This window comes from Apis mellifera, linkage group LG16 (assembly GCF_003254395.2).
Source record: "Apis mellifera strain DH4 linkage group LG16, Amel_HAv3.1, whole genome shotgun sequence".
Classification (NCBI taxonomy): Eukaryota; Metazoa; Arthropoda; class Insecta; order Hymenoptera; family Apidae; genus Apis; species Apis mellifera.
In genome coordinates this window covers 5215783-5233538 of record NC_037653.1, presented here as the reverse complement: position 1 = coordinate 5233538, position 17756 = coordinate 5215783, and the positions used below count along the sequence as shown (strand labels likewise).

General features: G+C 18.0%; 6 protein-coding genes across 9 annotated transcripts; 2 read left to right on the top strand and 4 right to left on the bottom strand.

The window, feature by feature from the left end:
• Positions 1-226: 226 nt before the first annotated feature.
• On the bottom strand, positions 227-4785 carry LOC113219314 (protein dopey homolog PFC0245c). Of its 2 annotated transcripts, none has more exons than XM_026445844.1 (5): positions 4557-4785; positions 3133-3333; positions 1987-2335; positions 1681-1886; positions 227-1507 (listed from the first exon to the last, which is right to left on the bottom strand). In XM_026445844.1, exons 2-5 carry the CDS (start codon positions 3286-3288, stop codon positions 227-229), a joined length of 1992 nt encoding a protein of 663 aa, XP_026301629.1. In that variant the 5' UTR covers positions 3289-3333; positions 4557-4785. The 2 variants fall into 2 exon arrangements, with proteins under 2 accessions (XP_026301629.1, XP_026301630.1); XM_026445845.1 differs by lacking the exon at positions 4557-4785 and adding an exon at positions 3941-4181.
• Positions 4786-5413: 628 nt separating this feature from the next.
• On the bottom strand, positions 5414-7676 carry LOC552288 (golgin-45). The gene is made up of 6 exons (XM_624664.5): positions 7491-7676; positions 6638-7182; positions 6276-6475; positions 6062-6190; positions 5726-5951; positions 5414-5631 (listed from the first exon to the last, which is right to left on the bottom strand). Exons 1-6 carry the CDS (start codon positions 7537-7539, stop codon positions 5470-5472), a joined length of 1311 nt encoding a protein of 436 aa, XP_624667.3. The 5' UTR covers positions 7540-7676; the 3' UTR covers positions 5414-5469.
• An 813-nt stretch (positions 7677-8489) lies between these two features.
• LOC102655538 (peptidyl-prolyl cis-trans isomerase C) lies at positions 8490-10359 on the top strand. Its single transcript, XM_026445721.1, has 5 exons — positions 8490-8757; positions 9133-9329; positions 9399-9644; positions 9847-10123; positions 10232-10359. Exons 1-5 carry the CDS (start codon positions 8560-8562, stop codon positions 10301-10303), a joined length of 990 nt encoding a protein of 329 aa, XP_026301506.1. The 5' UTR covers positions 8490-8559; the 3' UTR covers positions 10304-10359.
• A 531-nt stretch (positions 10360-10890) lies between these two features.
• LOC551547 (LIM and senescent cell antigen-like-containing domain protein 1) lies at positions 10891-13467 on the bottom strand. 2 transcript variants are annotated; one of them, XM_006561325.3, is made up of 8 exons: positions 13406-13467; positions 13059-13138; positions 12414-12527; positions 12101-12213; positions 11833-12025; positions 11601-11742; positions 11250-11508; positions 10891-11136 (listed from the first exon to the last, which is right to left on the bottom strand). In XM_006561325.3, the coding sequence occupies exons 3-8, from the start codon at positions 12515-12517 to the stop codon at positions 10937-10939; spliced, it is 1011 nt and encodes a 336-aa protein (XP_006561388.1). In that variant the 5' UTR covers positions 12518-12527; positions 13059-13138; positions 13406-13467; the 3' UTR covers positions 10891-10936. The 2 variants fall into 2 exon arrangements, with proteins under 2 accessions (XP_006561388.1, XP_016772636.1); XM_016917147.2 differs by lacking the exon at positions 13406-13467 and having other exon boundaries at positions 13130-13193.
• A 777-nt stretch (positions 13468-14244) lies between these two features.
• On the top strand, positions 14245-15476 carry LOC552610 (cytochrome c oxidase subunit 5B, mitochondrial). Its single transcript, XM_624984.5, has 3 exons — positions 14245-14459; positions 14620-14693; positions 15180-15476. The coding sequence occupies exons 1-3, from the start codon at positions 14375-14377 to the stop codon at positions 15387-15389; spliced, it is 369 nt and encodes a 122-aa protein (XP_624987.1). The 5' UTR covers positions 14245-14374; the 3' UTR covers positions 15390-15476.
• Positions 15477-16270: 794 nt separating this feature from the next.
• On the bottom strand, positions 16271-17740 carry LOC552597 (cyclin-dependent kinases regulatory subunit). Of its 2 annotated transcripts, XM_624972.5 has the most exons (4): positions 17590-17725; positions 17410-17489; positions 16870-16997; positions 16271-16523 (listed from the first exon to the last, which is right to left on the bottom strand). In XM_624972.5, the coding sequence occupies exons 2-4, from the start codon at positions 17466-17468 to the stop codon at positions 16423-16425; spliced, it is 288 nt and encodes a 95-aa protein (XP_624975.1). In that variant the 5' UTR covers positions 17469-17489; positions 17590-17725; the 3' UTR covers positions 16271-16422. The 2 variants fall into 2 exon arrangements, with proteins under 2 accessions (XP_624975.1, XP_006561389.1); XM_006561326.3 differs by lacking the exon at positions 17410-17489 and having other exon boundaries at positions 17590-17740.
• Positions 17741-17756: the final 16 nt, after the last annotated feature.

Below are 17756 nucleotides of genomic sequence, written 5' to 3'. Positions count from 1 at the left end.
TAATTATAATATATATCATAATTAAATATTAATATTATATCTAATGAAATTATTATAATCAATAAAATATTTATTTGTATTCAATATAAAAAAAGATAACTTTTCTCTATTAATACTATAATTATATTAATTATTTTGTGTTATTAATTATAAATAAAAAATATCCTTTCTAATGTATACATTTTATCACAAAATATTTTCTTAAAAATTGTTAATAAATTATCTTTCAAGTTGTTATGAATTTATTTTTCTTTTTTAATTGAATTTTTTTATTTTTAAGATTAATAGTTTCATTTGAATATTTTCTCTTTTTTAAAAATTTTAAATTCTGTTGTAATTGATGTAAATTGTTATTGATTTCATTATTAGATTTCATTTGAGAAAATGATGATAAGAATTTATCTGATGTTATTTGTTGTAAATTTTCTGTTGATATATTTGTTCTAATCTGTGACTTATTAAGCACAGAATGTTTATTTTGTGTTGAATCTTTACATTCTATATTTTCATAATTTGATTTTTTTATATTTATAGAATCCTCTTTGTCAATCATAACTTTACTAAAAATTGTTGTTGATATAGGGACTGGAATAGGAATAGGAATAGGAATTGGTATAGGAATAGGTAAAGGATAAGGTACAAGTATTGTAACAGGAGATAATTTTGAAGATAATGAATGAAACAATTCAGTTTGATTAGGTTGTTTAAATGATGAAGTTTCTGAAGAAATATTAGTTTGTTTTTGATCCTTTGTTTGGCTAAATTCATTTGATTTAGATAAAAATGGAATTTCTTGATCTATTACATGTGAAGTTGAATTTAGAAAATATGATGATTTTAATATATTTCCTGATGAATTAACATATTCTTTTTCTTGTAAATTTTTTATATCTTTTACATGTATATTCTTTTTTAAAAATGTTTTATTATTTTGATGATTATGTGAATTATGATTTATGATATTCATTACATGTTGTTTTTTGAAATCCTTATAATTCAAATCATTTTTTTTTGAATAATTTAATCTGTGATGAGTTTTATTAGCCATATAATGCCAATATTTATTTTTTTCATTTATTAAAGTTTTTTTATTATGTTTATTAATATTATTTTCATTAATTTCTATACAAAATTTTTTTCTTTGTTCATTATAATTATTAGTATATTTTTTTATATATGATATATTTTTTTTTTTTGATACTTTTTGATTAGATACTATTAACTTTTCAGTATTATTTTGTTCTGTTTCTGTTATACTATTATTATAAAGAGATGATGTAAAATGTGTATCAGTTAAACATATATTTTCTGTGGAATTATTTAATGGTGATTGACAACTTCGAAACCATAATTCTGGCGTTATTAAACTATCTTTTTCTGTGTCATGAAAAGAAACATTATTTATATCTTGAAGCATTAAATGAGTTTGTGTTTCATGACAGAAAATATTGATTTTATATTGATTCAAACATCTATTGCTACAAAATTGAAGTTGATTTTCACCATCCTAAAAAAGAAAATATCACTTTTTATAATATATTGAAATTATTTATTTATAGTATATTATATTATAAAATTCAATTTTATTATTATTTCAATTCAAGATAAAATAAACAACAATGTTTTTACAATTAATTATATTATTTTTTTTTTTATTTAATATTTTATATTTTATTTTACCTGAAGATCAACATAACTAGTTGGATTTTTTATATGTCTACACCAATCACATATTTTTGTTTGTTTAAAAATTGTTCTTCTACTAGATACAAAACAAGTTTCACTACAAAAGTATCCCATAGAATTCATCATGTTATAAGAATGAATTTTTTCTGATTCATATGTTTGAGTACATGTTCTACCACACCAAGAACAAGATATATTATCTATAAAAGTATCATATTAAATTTATTAAAATTTCTTTAATTTCTTTCTTCTTTTATTTTTGTTTATTTATTTATGTATAATATATATTTTGCATCTTACCTGAATAAATAGAATTTGAATAATTTTCATATGGAAATTTAGTTGTAGAGCCAAAAGATGCTGTTTTCATTGATAAGGGAGACATTAATTGTCTATTCAGAGATATTAAGTTATTATTAGAATAAGACATATTGGACATTTCAAAAACTGAATTAGATATATTTAATGATGGAGATTTTAATGCTAGTTTGTTTGAAATAATATCTTGATTAATTTGAAGCATTTCACTATTTTTTGTAATAGACTTAGATGTAAAATGATCCAGATTTAAACTTTTTGTACAACTACTATCCACTTTATCATAGCCATACCATCCCAATAATTCACTCATTGCATTTGCTGCATATTCCTATAATAATATAAAATTATATTATTCATTATGTATAAAAATATTATGTATAAAAATAATTTTTTTCAATATCATTTTGTGTATAATTATTTTTAATTTAATTTATATAAGCGCAGTATTTATGTAATTAAAAATATTTTATTATATATATAATTATTAATAGTTAACAATTACTGTTAATAGTATTTTCAAAAAAATAATAGTATTCAAAAAAAAATAAATAAAATGGGCTTTTGATAAATTGTAATTATGTTTGAAATAATAAATAAAAAACAAATTTGAAATAAAGAATTTATTTTAAAGAATAATGAACGAAATTGAATATTCACGTTAATTATAATAGAATACGGATCAATGGATAATATTACATTTTAATAGCATAGATTATGTTGCTCTCATGTTACTTATAGTATATGTATATGCACAAAAAAAATTTGCCAAATTATTACGATTATATTTATTCAATCAAAATATTTATTCAATTTATAAATGAAATTCTTTTAATTGTGAAAGAAAAATTACGAAAAAATTAAGTACAATTTTTTATTTTGGTTTTAATATTAGAAATTAATAAATGCAATAATAATTTATGTAATATAATTAATATATATAATTTAACAATGTAATAAAGAAAAAAATTATTACATTATTATATATAATAAAATTATAAAAAATAAATACAATAATATTTAAATTTATTAAATAATTAGATTACATTCATACATATTCTACTATTTTTTAAGTTGTTTAATAAAATAAAAAGATAAATCTAAATGTAAAAAATAAAAATGTAATACCTGAATTTCATTATTAGTTTCTTCTTGTTTAATTTTAACTGGCATATAATTTTTTTGAGATGAATAATAAGATTCATTATAAGATGACGAGGAAAATATTTTCCTTGTATTTTCTTCGATATTTTTTAAAAATAAATTAATTGGTCTATTGTCCATATTATATTACAATATTATAAACTTAATAATAATATTTTTTTAAACCTTTTAATAAAATTTCAAAAAAATTGATATTAATATTAATTCTATTATGTTACATTTATTACATGTTAAGATAACAAAATGTTATATAAAATTATTTCAAACAAGATTATATTTCTTTTTTATATTACTTTTTTTATAAATTAATAATAAAATTATATATTTATTTTTCAATTAAATATTATAAAAAAAACGCTAATTGTATCGTATTAAACTTTATTTCAATGAAATCAAAAATCAATTTTATGATTGATTTTTTTTTTATTTTTAATTTATTCATTATTTTCAATATTAATATCAAATACTTGGATGATATATGACTTTTTACTATTAACTATTTTACTTAATTTTATATTATATTATATTTTTATAGTTAATTTGTTTATTAAATCTCTTTAAATACAAAATTTATTAAAATCTTTATTATTGTATTTCTCCGTATTATATAAATTAAAAATTATTAAAAAAAAAAATTAAATTAAATTTTTATTTGTTATATCATTATATGTTTGCGCTCTTATTATACATTTAATAATGATAAGAAATAACAATTTAAAATTTCAAAGAATTCACATCGAAACATATATGTATTATATATAATAATACATACATATATATTCGAATAGGTAATACTAAAGGATCAAGCTGTGCCTAATCAAATTTCACTGATATTTTTAGGCCACTAAGGTAATACAACTTGCGTGAAAATAGATCGCATAAATAACTCGTCTAGTATCTTCTTGTCGACTTTGCAAAAAATTTTCGTTTTTTTTCAAATATTTGTTTTTTTGTGCACATCACATAATTTTTAATTATTATTCAATATTAATTATATGTATAAAATTGTTATAGAATATGCAAAACGATATATTTTATGAAAATAAATTATTTAAATATTTAAATAGTTTTTTGTATAAATACCACGTATATTTATGTCATTTATATAATTTGCATTAATAATTAAAAATAATTTTAGAAATGCATTTTTATTTATAAATTATATGTTATGATTTTTCAAAATTAGAAAACAAAATATAAAATAATATTTTGAATTACATTTTAAACTTTGATATACAAGCAAAGAAAAGGATAGAAAAAAAAATTTAATTTTATGCGCGCACTTTTTTTAATTTTCGAGATTTCTCACAATTGTAATGTTTCTTTTTCTTCTTTTTTTTTTTAAATTTCAAAGATAAAATTATAAAAAAAAATCAATAAATACAAACATAAAAATATCCGCGAGATAATTTTCGTTACAAATCGTTCGCGCTTGTCCAAAGTCGTGGTCGATAACAATTGACATGTTACAGCTACGATCGCTCAGTGTGAACTAAACGATGGATTTTCGCAGTCTATTAAATAACGTGAAATCTTGTACTACATAACTTATTCGTCAACTGTTTTTGTCAGATTAATTAAATGCTATAAATATTAATTATATTAAATTTGTTATTTATATATTTGAAATTTTAAATTAATCATAAATATTGCTTTAACATATCGTTTTATGTTATTAAATTAAATATGAAATAAATTATTTATCTATATATATATATATAATAGATATAAACTATATTAATGACATAATTGAATAAATTAATTTTTAATATTAATGATAAATTGAGTTTTAAATTTTTTATTCATCACAATTTAATATTTTAATGATAATTAATTTAAAAAAATCACAAAATTAAACAATTTCAAAATCAATTAAAATTCAAAAAAAATCTATATATTAAATAAAAACTATTTACGAAAAAATTAATAATATGATAAATTTTTACAATTTTATATGAACTTATAAAGAGAAAAACACTTTCATTAAAAAAAATAAGATTTAAAATAAAATGAAATGATAATTACTATTGCAAAAGTATCTTCTATTTATATCATTTTATTTTTTATTTAAAATTAATTATAACATTTTATAATATATTTTATTAGTACAAAATTAATTAAAATATTGATTAATTATTTAATGTTTATTTTTTATTGTCATTCAATGTTATTATAAATAAACTGATAATTCTAAATATAAAAATAATATAATATATTCAAGAATTTCAAATAGAGTTTAAAAAAATACGGTATATTAATTATTTTATTAAGTTGTAGCAATTTATTGAAATAAAAAAGTTTTTAAATTTGTTTAATTTCACCACTACAATGAGGACAACAGGTTATATTTGAATCGCTTCGTGGAAGAAAGATTTGGCCACCAATTGCAACAGCTGCTCCCATTACTGCACTACAAGCTACATCTTGTCTTCCTGACATAAGCAACTTTGGACTCATAAGAAGCTGTATAAAAATGAAAAAGAAAAAAATATAAATAAAATAAATAAAATAAAGTAAAATAAACAAATTATTTATACAATAAAAAAATTAGATTTACTTGTTCTGCAGTCTTCTCGGCAAGTGTTTTCATGTCTAAACCAGTTATATTAATTTCTCTTTGTAAATTAATATTTTCTACACCACTTAATAATTGAACTTTCAGAATTTCTGCAAGTTGGAAACAGCCTTGTGTTAAATCTATTATGTTTGTACTTAATAATTCATGTCTTTTGCAAGTAACAGTTGCAACAGGATCAAAATTTTCACGTAAAATGCTAAGTATTCTAAAAAAATATAAATATAATATATAAGTATATAATAATTATATATTAATATATTCTATAGAAATATTTGTATTAATACAATAAATTATATATGTTTTATAAATACAAACTTGTATGTTTTAAGAGATATATCTCGTATAAGATTTCGATCCTCTAGAAGTCTTTTTATCACTTCTTGAAGATCTGTAGTTCTTTGACAAAGAGCTGCTTTCCATTTTGCAAGTTCTTCAACCATTAAGCTATGAAAAAATTACTAAGAGTTAACTAATTACATATAAATTTAAAAATTAAAAAAAGTATTTGTGTTAATTTATTTTCATTTACCTACTGGCTAAGAATTTACTTCTCCAGACTTCACATTGACCAGCTAACCATTCTGTTTGTTCTTGATGAGTTGAAAGATGTTGAGCAGAATTTAAAAGAGCTCGAGCAAGTTGTAATTTATCTTCAGTTAACAAATGAACTTTTGTTTCAAGATCTTCTCCAACAGCAGCTACTAATAAGTTTTTTAATTCTCCATTAACCTATTATGCAAAAATATATAAGCAAAATTGTATAAAGTATTATTATTTAGTACAAAAAAAATAATATTCCAAATAAATTTAAAATAGATATTAAATTTATGTGTACGGAGTTTTATAAATAAAAATTAGTCAAATTTTTAAATAATTAAATCATTTTAGTACTTGTGCTTGAAATTTCAATTGATTTTCAAGTTGACTATTTTCCTCTTTAAGTTTTTGTATTTCTGCTTCATATGCTTCTTTTTCTTTCAACCATTCATTTCCTATACAATTATTTTCATCCATTATCTTTAATTCATTACATAGCACTTTTGTTTCATGAAGTTTCATAGCAGCAACTTGAGCAACAGTCATATTTACATTTACATTATTTTTTTGTAACTTTTTATTTTTTTTTTCATATGGAATTATTGGATTAACTGCAGCTTTATATGGTTCATAAGGAATAAATTTTGGTTCTTTTAGTTTTAAAGAATTTAAAATATGTTTCTCATCTTTTACATTAGTAACATATTTTGGTTTCAAATTTACTATTGGACCATTCGGAGTAACTGGAGGAATTGAACTTAATTGTTTTAAATCTGTTGGATGATAAATTAATGTTTCACCAAGACGAGATTTTGTCTGTTTAATTTCAATTTTTTCAGCTGTTACATTTTCCATTCCATCACCTTCTGTACGTTTAATCGAACCCATGATTTGTATATCTTAAATATTAATAAAATTATACTATTAATACATAATAAAAAAATCTTAAAAATAACAGATATAATAATTTAAAATACAAATAAATATTTTTTAAATTGTAATTATTTTTATATGTTTTTTATTATAATGATTATAAAATCAATTCTTATTTTTATATATATATAAACATTTAAGTTTAAATATATAAAAAATTGAAATTTAGATACACAAAAATAAAATAATAAATGAAAATAAATATAATTACAAAAATAAAAAATATAAATATATTATAAATTTATATAAAAAGAACGATAAAAAGTAATCTAACCTTGTGATTTAATTTGAGTTTTATCTTTAAAATTTGAAATATTGGCCATTTTTTTAATTTATATTTATTTAAATAATTTTAATGCTGCTTTCTATAAAAATAATTTTTATAAATAAATTGTAAACTATTTTGTATAAGTATATCAATCATTATCAATCCCCTATTTGATACATACAATTTAATAAAACGAATTCACATGGAATGAATAGTAAAATGCGCATTACCTATATGTAAAAATATAGAAGTGAAAATTTTTTATATAAATTATAACACATATTGATATTTGTAAACCAAAATTTTTGTATTTTTACAGATATTTTATAATTGTACAATGTCTTCGTAAATATATAACTTAAATAATTTCTTTTGAAAAAAAGTATTCAATAAATTTAAATTGAATAATTAAATTAATTTTAAATTTTTAATTTTTAATAAATTAAAAAAATATTCTATTAATAATCATTGAACTTATATATATTCTAATAAAAAATAATGAAAAATAAACGAAAAGTTTTTGTGAAAATTAATATCGATCGATTTCGATAATTCGATTTTTCAAATTCGATTTCGATAATTCGATTTTTCAAATTCAATTTCAAATTTTTATATGATAAAGTAATTAACCATAAATTTAATACGATAAAAATATTTAAAAAAAGAATTTAAATTAAATTATTCAATGTAAATTTAATGAAAATAATAATTTAAAATAATAATTATATGCAAAATAGAAAATGTCAATTAAATTTTATTATAAATTTTAATCTCTTTTTCAATTGATATGCCATTAAATCTAAACAAAAATTTATTATAATTCAGAATTAAATATGGTAAGAATAATAATCATATTTATATCATAATGCAATAATTTAGTTTATAATTAATTAATAATATTTTTAATTGATAAAATAATGTATTTTCATAAATTTCAAACTTTAATTTTGAATATAATGATAAAATACATATATAAATGTATGTATATAATGTATATAAATAAACATATAAAATAGAATAATGTAATATAATATATTATATTTTAATCAATAGCTATTTCAAATATAAAAAAGTTATGGATAAAAAAGAATATAAAAAATATAAACGAAGAATTGCTCAAACTCAAGCTAAAATTGACAATAAAGCTCCACCATTTCATGTGGCTTATTATTATGATAAACATAATATGAGAAATGATTTGACTCGAATACGAGAAATAGACAGAGAAAATATGACATTATTAAGACGAATAAACATAATTGTCAGATTTGGAGTAAGATATTTTATATCAAGAATATTTATTTCCCTATATTTTTATTTTAATCATTTCACTATTTATTCAATATTTTAACTTCTATTTTTATGTTTATTATTGTAACATATTATTATAAATATTTAAAAAATTATATACGTTTTATGTTTGATAATATTTCAAATATATATTATTCATAAATAAAATAATTTTCTACTTAAAGTATTAACTGCATAAATATAATAATATTATTATATATATTAAAATTTATAATATGTAATATAACAGTATATTTATATTTATATTATATTATATATATATATATATATATATATATATATATATATTATATAAAAAATGTATTAAAAATATCTATTTTTTATTGTATAATTATAGGGAAATATTGATTGTTGGTTACCGAAAATAACATATAGGCCAAAATTTTATGAACAACAAAAAGCAGAAAATAAAAAAATCATGATACAAAATAAAAATATATTACAAAAAATTCAAAATGCAACTAGTAAATATTCTACTGTAGAATATATACAAAGTTGGAAGGAAATGCAAAAGAAAATGGAAATAAAAAAAAGGCAAACTTTCTTGAACGTTTAGCTATATTAATATATTGTGAAATAATACTTCTTATATGAATTTTATAGATATGAACATAAACCTTTAGTAAAAGTTATTGGATTGCAGTTAATTCCAGATCATTGTATGGTTAAAGATTTATCATTACTAAAGGAAATGAATCCGTCTATTCGAACCAAATGTTTTTTTGAAATTGAAATTAAAGGAGATCAAAAATTAGGATGTATTCAATTCGAACTTTATAATGATATTGTACCTCAAACATGTAAAAATTTTGCAGAATTATGTCGTGGATTTAATGGTTTATCATATAAGTATATATTTTAAAAAGATAAATTATCATTCTTAAAATTTTTATCAAATTTTTATTAAATCATGAATTTAATTATCATTAAATTATCATTATCAGATTTAATATAAAATATAATAAATTCGTATGATTATTATATCATGATATTAAATCTCTATATAATATATGTATATTTATATTGACAAAAATAATATTTTTTGTATTAGGAATACACCGTTTCATCGAATTGTTTCTGGTTATTGGTGTCAAGGTGGAGATGTTACAAAATTTAATGGAAGTGGAGGAATTTCCATATATGGCGATTTTTTCGAAAATGAGAATTATAATTTACGTCATGCTGGTCCTGGAATTTTATCCATGTGTAATGAGAATGAGAATAAAAGTAATTCCAAATTTAATCTTACTTTTAAACAGTTACATACTGTAAACGAAAAAAATGTAGTTTTTGGAAAAGTTATTGCAGGTCTTTCAAATATTTATAAGGTAATATTTTCAAATACTTATTTTAATAATTTGATATATTTAATTTTAATAATATAATTGTGTAATGATTTTGAATGTGTCATTGAATATAAAATCTAATATTTTTAGATTGAAGAATTTGGAACAAAAACAGGAAAGCCATTTAAAACAATAATTGTATCTAATTGTGGTATTATATAAAAAAATAAAAATTATAGATAAATCAAGTAAAAATATAAAAAATGAATCAATTATTAAATCATACGTTTATATATATATATAAATATTGAAGTATTATAAACATTTCTTTAATGAATGTGTTACAATTTAAAATTAAATTTTTAAATTTAACATAGTTTAATTATTTTTTATCACAACATTAGTTTTTTTAATATATTTAATTATTTATATTAACTTTACAAATATGCATGACTGCACATATATATGCACATATATATAATGATTTATACATTAAGAAAAAAATATAGGTAAATATTTGATAATATTTAAAACTATATTTTATTATATTTTTTACAATAATCTCTTTTTTTAATTATTCATATGCAATTATCATCAACTATTTTATATGTATATATTATGTATATATTATATATATCCTATATATTCTAATTTATTCATAAGGCACTTAAAAATTGATGAAATAAAAAATCTTCTTATTTGTATAGATATATTAAAATAACTATATATGATTAAAACAAAAAAGATATAAATATAATTAAAATAAAATAATGTTAGCAATGAAAATATATATAATGCAATAGAAATTATTTCATTTTATATGTAATTAACCAGACCATTATATAATTTATATTTTTAAGCTGGTATTCTTTTAGGATTTAAATCATACATTCGACGCATACGTTTTTTTAATTCTTGTGGAAATTTATCATAGCACTTTTTACATGCTGGTTTTAAATCGAATTCAAAAAACTTAGTTTTTTGATTCATTTTTTGATCACAAAAAGCACATGCAAAATGATGAACGCACCATGCTTTATTCAAAGCTGTAAAAACTGAAAAATTCGAAATATATTATATATTATATATTTTTATTATTTAAATTATATTTATCATATTTTTAGTATCTTCAATTTGAAAAATTGAAATAAATTTATGATATACTTACCATCACCAGAAATTACTTGATTACATACAAAACATAAATTGCCAAAAAGTTGATGATAATGTGTTTCACAATAAGCTAAACCTTTTTTCTCATAGTGACGATGACCTAAAAATGGCTTTTCACATTTTGCACAAACAAAATGTTCAACATGCCAATGTTTGCCTAAAGCAGTTACTACTCGTTCCTCAATTGGACGTCGACATGCACCACAAATTGGAATTCCCATTTTATCATGACATCTCAAACAGTATAATTCATTCTAAAAATGTTATTAAATAATTAAAATATGAATTATACATCAATATATTATAAAAAATATTATTTTAAAATAATATAATTATAAACATGTACCATTTCATTTGCAGCATATCCTGGTCTAGAATTAACTTCTCTAGCATCTGAATTAAGTTCTATACCACAAGCAGTACAATTAAAATGATAAGGATGATAAAGTTCTCCACGAAAACGAAGAGGTTTGTCATCAATTACACCACTAAAAATTATATATTATAAATATTTAAAAAATATATTTTATTTGCATAATTTTTAAATTCAATTATGTAAATAAAATTAAAATTCATACTGGCATTGATGACAGATATATTTTCCAAGTGCCCCAGCCTTAACACGTGCATTACATGTATGACACAATGCTCTACCCTGACATTTAATAAATCCTGCATCAGCCAATTCACCATTACATTCTTCACAACGAAAACATCCTGGATGCCAATTAGCATTCATAGCTTTTATTACACGACCAATAACAAATTCTCCTATATAAATATTAATTCTTTAAATTCAAATTTACAATATTTTTAGTATGATAAATACTAAAAACAATAACTTACCACATTTCTCACAACAAGGTGCAAATAAAACATGAAAATCATGTTCACAATATTTATATCCCTCAAATTCATAAAATATTCCATCTGGAAATGGACGAAAGCATTGTGCACATCTAAATAAAATATTTTTTCATTATAATTTTTTATAATTATAAATAATAATTACATTTAAATTTTATGCATGATTATTAATATTCTTACTATATATTATCTACTTAATAATATTTAAAAAATTATATTTAATTTATATTTTCTCTGTTAAAGAAAATATAATAAATTCTAATAAATTCTAAAAAAATAATTCAATTCTTACACAAAACATTGAGGATGCCATAATTCTCCATTTGAATTAACAATCTTCTCATGAGGTACAAAACCTTCTCTACATCGAGAACAAAACATATTATCCAAAGACATCTCTGTAACACTTTATTAAAATTTATATTATTAATAAAAATAATTAGATATATAAAAATGATGCATATGAAATTATTTCTATAAATTAACATTTATTTAGTATAATAATTAATGATTGATCAATATAATAAAATATATATTTTTTGATTTTATAATTGAATATAATTTAAATTTTTATTTAATCTTAATTAAAGAAATATTTAATATAAAAAATAAAAAAAATTAATATTTAATTTATTAAAAACTAACATAAATAAAATTTAATTAATATAAAATCATAAAATATACAATTAAAAATTTTTTAAATATTTTTATTAATTATTAAATTTTTAATATATAATGTAATAAATATTACATTAGTTTTAAAATTGAATGATAATAACTTTATTTTTATCATATAAAAATATTCCTTTCTTATAATATATAAATATATAATTATATAAATATCGTATATTTATATTAATGTTTATATTATATTTAAATCAATGTTTCAAATATTTTATCTCATTATATATGTAATAACGGACTTAAAATTATATACCTGGAAACTAATTTTGCAGACGGTAGATATCCTACAACACTATGTTTCACAAGAGAAATTATTGTGCTTACCCTGGCATTCTTTAATGAGAAAGAAGAATTTATTAAAGCACACGATTTTTATTAAATATTATTATTATTACTATTATTATTATTTAAAAAATAACAATCTTATATATTAAATATTATTTAAAAATATCTAATATTTTTATAAATTAAAATTATTATCATTAATATCAATCACACTTTTTAAGATAAAATTTTATATAGAAAATATACACAATATTACAAATATGATTCCACATTGACTTGTTATATATTTAGTTAAATATTTAAAATAAAAATTACGTCATCAAATAATGTATCGTCTTTTCCATAATAATCATTTAAAAGCACCAGTAACCAATCAGATGTTAGAAATATGAATTTACCTTTTGTGAAATATTGCTTTAAACAACGAAGTAGAATTATATAGATATGAAACTTTAATAAATACTAAATAAAATATTCATTTATACATAATATATACTTGTTAATATTTATTAGTATAATTTAATTAATATAAATTAAAAATTAAATTTTCCAATTTTGTTAAAATTATATTTACAAATATAAAATTTTATTTAAAAAAAATTATTAAATTGTTTAATTTCTTAATATTTAATTAATATTGCATATTTTTAAAGAGAATTTTGTATATGATAATAATATTAACAATATTCTTTTTTAAAATATAATTATAATTATTATAAGAATTAAAAATAGAAAATAGAATAATATAAAATAAATTAAAAATTGTTTCATAAACTAATTTTTAATAATTTTTAATATCATTATATAGCAATTCATTTTAAAAATTATAATAATTTTAATTGTAATTTTAATTATTGTTCATTATTGTTCATTGTTTAATATAATATTAAAAATTTTTTTTAATAACTATACAATTATATATGAATGTTAAAATAGTTGTATGTATATTTTTTCACAATTTGATATAATACAAAATAATATTTACTTTTAAATTATATAATAATATTTTTATTTTAAAATATAATAATATTTGTATAATATAATTTTATAGTAATATAAAATTTGCACATAATATAATTTTGAATACATTATTAAATTATATAAATAAAAAAAATAGTTTTAAAAATATATTGAAATCACTAAATTTAGTGATATGGCGCTGTTAGTCTACTAATCGATCGAAGTTTTATCAAAGTTGACACTCTGCAGTTGCTTCTGTACAAATTGTTCTGTGTTCGTGAAAGAACATTTTCTTTCAACTAATTGTTAACTGTAATTTGAAAAATGGCATGGTTATGTAGTCGTATTGTTTTCCACAAATGTCGACGAACATTCTCTTGCAATGCTGTTAAATTCTCAAAAAAAGAAAGTAAAGTGAATATATTATTTAAATAATAAAATAATTATAAAAAATTATTTAAATTTTTTGCATTTTTCTATTACGTAATATGATAATATAATTTATTAATTTTATATAATTTTTTATTTATATATAAAATAGAATTTTTTTAAATAAATTTTTATTACAGCTTTTCCCGATCCATTGGAACTTGCTACGGGATTGGAAAAACGTGAATTACTTGCTGCAGCAGCTGGTAATTTTGTAAGTTTATATTTAATAATTTTTTGAATGTCACATTTTAAAATTTTATTTTTTTAAATACTTTTACTATTATAATATAAAATAACGAATCATATTTAAATCTAGTAATATATTTTATTAAATGAATTTATTAAGATAAGATAATATAATAATATATCAAAAATGTGATTTGCAAACTATAATCATTTTTTATATAATATCATGATTTTTAAATATAATAGAATTTCATTTTTAATTTAATCTAGAAATTTGATTAAAATCAGTAAGAAAATTAATTATATATATTATATACATATTAATTCTTAATAAATTCTTATTTTATTATTATATATATTTATATGATAAAATTGCAAAATAAATAATATATTAGTTTTTTCAAAACATGAAAGTAAATATATAATGTTTTTAATTTATAGTTTATTTGATTTTTTTTATAGATTATAATTTTTTTTTTAATTTTGATTAATTATTATTATTTTATTTTAGGATCCATATCACATGAAAGCCATAGAAATATCACGTGATAGCACAAAGGATTGTCCAAATTTAGTACCAAGTGCATTCAAAAGTCGTATTGTTGGTTGCATTTGTGAACCAGATACTTCACATGTAAATTGGATGTGGTTACATGATGGCCAGCCACGCCGATGTGAATGTGGACATTGGTTTAAACTTACTCAAGTTGCACCACTTTAATTTAATGTCATTTCTTGTTAATTAGTCATTTGTTTAAAACATAGAATTAATGTTGTATAAAATATTAAAGATCGTATTTATTTATTACCTTCTTATATCCTTTCTTAATATTTCATATATATCTTTTAATTTAATTTAAAATAAATTATTGAAATCATTAGTTTTTGTGTTATATTTATTATCTAGTTTATTTTTAAATATTTATTTTAAAAATTCCAAAATAAAATTTTTTTTATGATATGAATTTATAAATATAATGTAATATTAAAATTTATCTTATAATTAAATGAACTTTTATATAGTAATTATATAATAATTATATATATTTTCAATTAAATTATTTTAATAAATATTATTAAAACCCTATTTATAGTCATATTTTTTTTTTATATTTTTTATTTTAATTTTAGTTAATATTAAATAAAATCGTGATTAATTAATTTTAAAAAAATTATATTTATCTAGTAATATATACTGAAAAAAAATATAAATAAGCAAACATATATAAAATATATAATAAAAATATAATGAAATAGGAATATTAAAAAAATTGATTAATACATAAATCTATAATTATATATTAATAAATGTGTAAATATTTATTATATAAATTATTTATTTTAATATAGTAAAAAATATATTGAAAATATATTTTAATAATATATATAAATATACATTTTACAAACAAAATTTATTTTATATACTTAATATTGTAAGTATAAATTAATTTTATGATTGTGAAATATAAATATTATATACATATTAATATTATGTTTTATTATTTGGTTTATATTTTAAAAATGATAAATCTTAGTATTATATTTATAAATTTATTACAGTCTCTCTCTCTCTTTTATTTTTAAAATATTTTACAATTTATATAAATTTCCATCAGGATATATTTATTAATCTTAACAAAATCATGATCATAAATAAGCAAATCATTTTTGCCATTTACATTATAATTATGCTAATCAATTTATTAATCTCTAAAACTAATATTAAATAATATTAAAACTTCCTAAAAATTTGTTTAAACGCAATATACATTTTGGTATTCTCTTTGAAAAGTAGTGCTTCTTGTATTTGATAAAATATCAGTTCTTGGTCTACGGAAGAGTAACACATGTGGTTCTGAAAAATTATATAAATTTGCAAGAATTAATATATATGAATTATTTATTATATTGTAATTATATTTAATGTGAATATTCAATTTTACAAATAAATATTTTTATTTCAATTTAAAATATGTTATTATTATATATAAAATTTTAATATTATTTTATATAAAATATAAAATATAAATTTATCTGAATTGCTTAAAGAAACAAATAAAATTGCATGAAAAATATAAGTTATATATTTATAAAGATTTTTTGACAAAATCATGTTTATTTCTAATACGAATTTTAATAAATTATATAAACAAATTTTTTGAACATTTTATTTTATAAATTTATTTAATTATAATTTATACCTGGTACATGCATCATATAATGAACCCAACCAGGACTTTGTTGAACTCCTAAATTTCTCCATTCTGTTTCTGACATAAGATGAGTTTTTGGAACATGTCTTGCTAAATCAGCTGGTAGAATAACATGTCTGTAAACAAATAATTGATTATTATTATTATAAACTGATATTTATTGTAGCTATATAAATTTTTAGTTTTAGTTATGAATAATAAATTTATCTTTTTATTATAAACATTTTTTATAAAATATTTATGAATTATTGTATATATTCAAATAATAAAAAAAAATAATAAAAAATAATATTAATAATAAAAAAATAATTATTAATAATATTAATAATAATAAAATAATAAAAATAATATAAAATAATATTTTTAATATATTGAAATATATAATGAAATATATATATATAAGAATAAGAATTTATATATACATATAAATTCTTTAATTTTCGATATATTAGAGATATTCTTTATACATTTTAATTTATATTTTATATTGAATATTTTAAGACGAATGAATTAAACTTTTGTACGAACCTATATTCATATTTATCGTCGTTGTATTTTTCAGAATATTGTATTTGATCAGCTGGCATATTATATTTGAATGATTATATCTGAATAAAAATTATAAATTTATAAAAAATATAAGTTCTTTTTTTTTATAAAACTTGTTTTCATAAAAATTATATATGTACATATAAAAATAAATTTCACTTTATTATATATGATTTTAAATAAATTTTAACACTAGACAAGTTTAGTATTCGTACTAATTTTTTTTCAAAAGCCATAACAGGTTGCACAGGTATATGCATGCTTTAGAAACTATGCGCCCTCTCTTATAATTCCATTTAATTCATATTAAATTTAGAAAAAAAAAA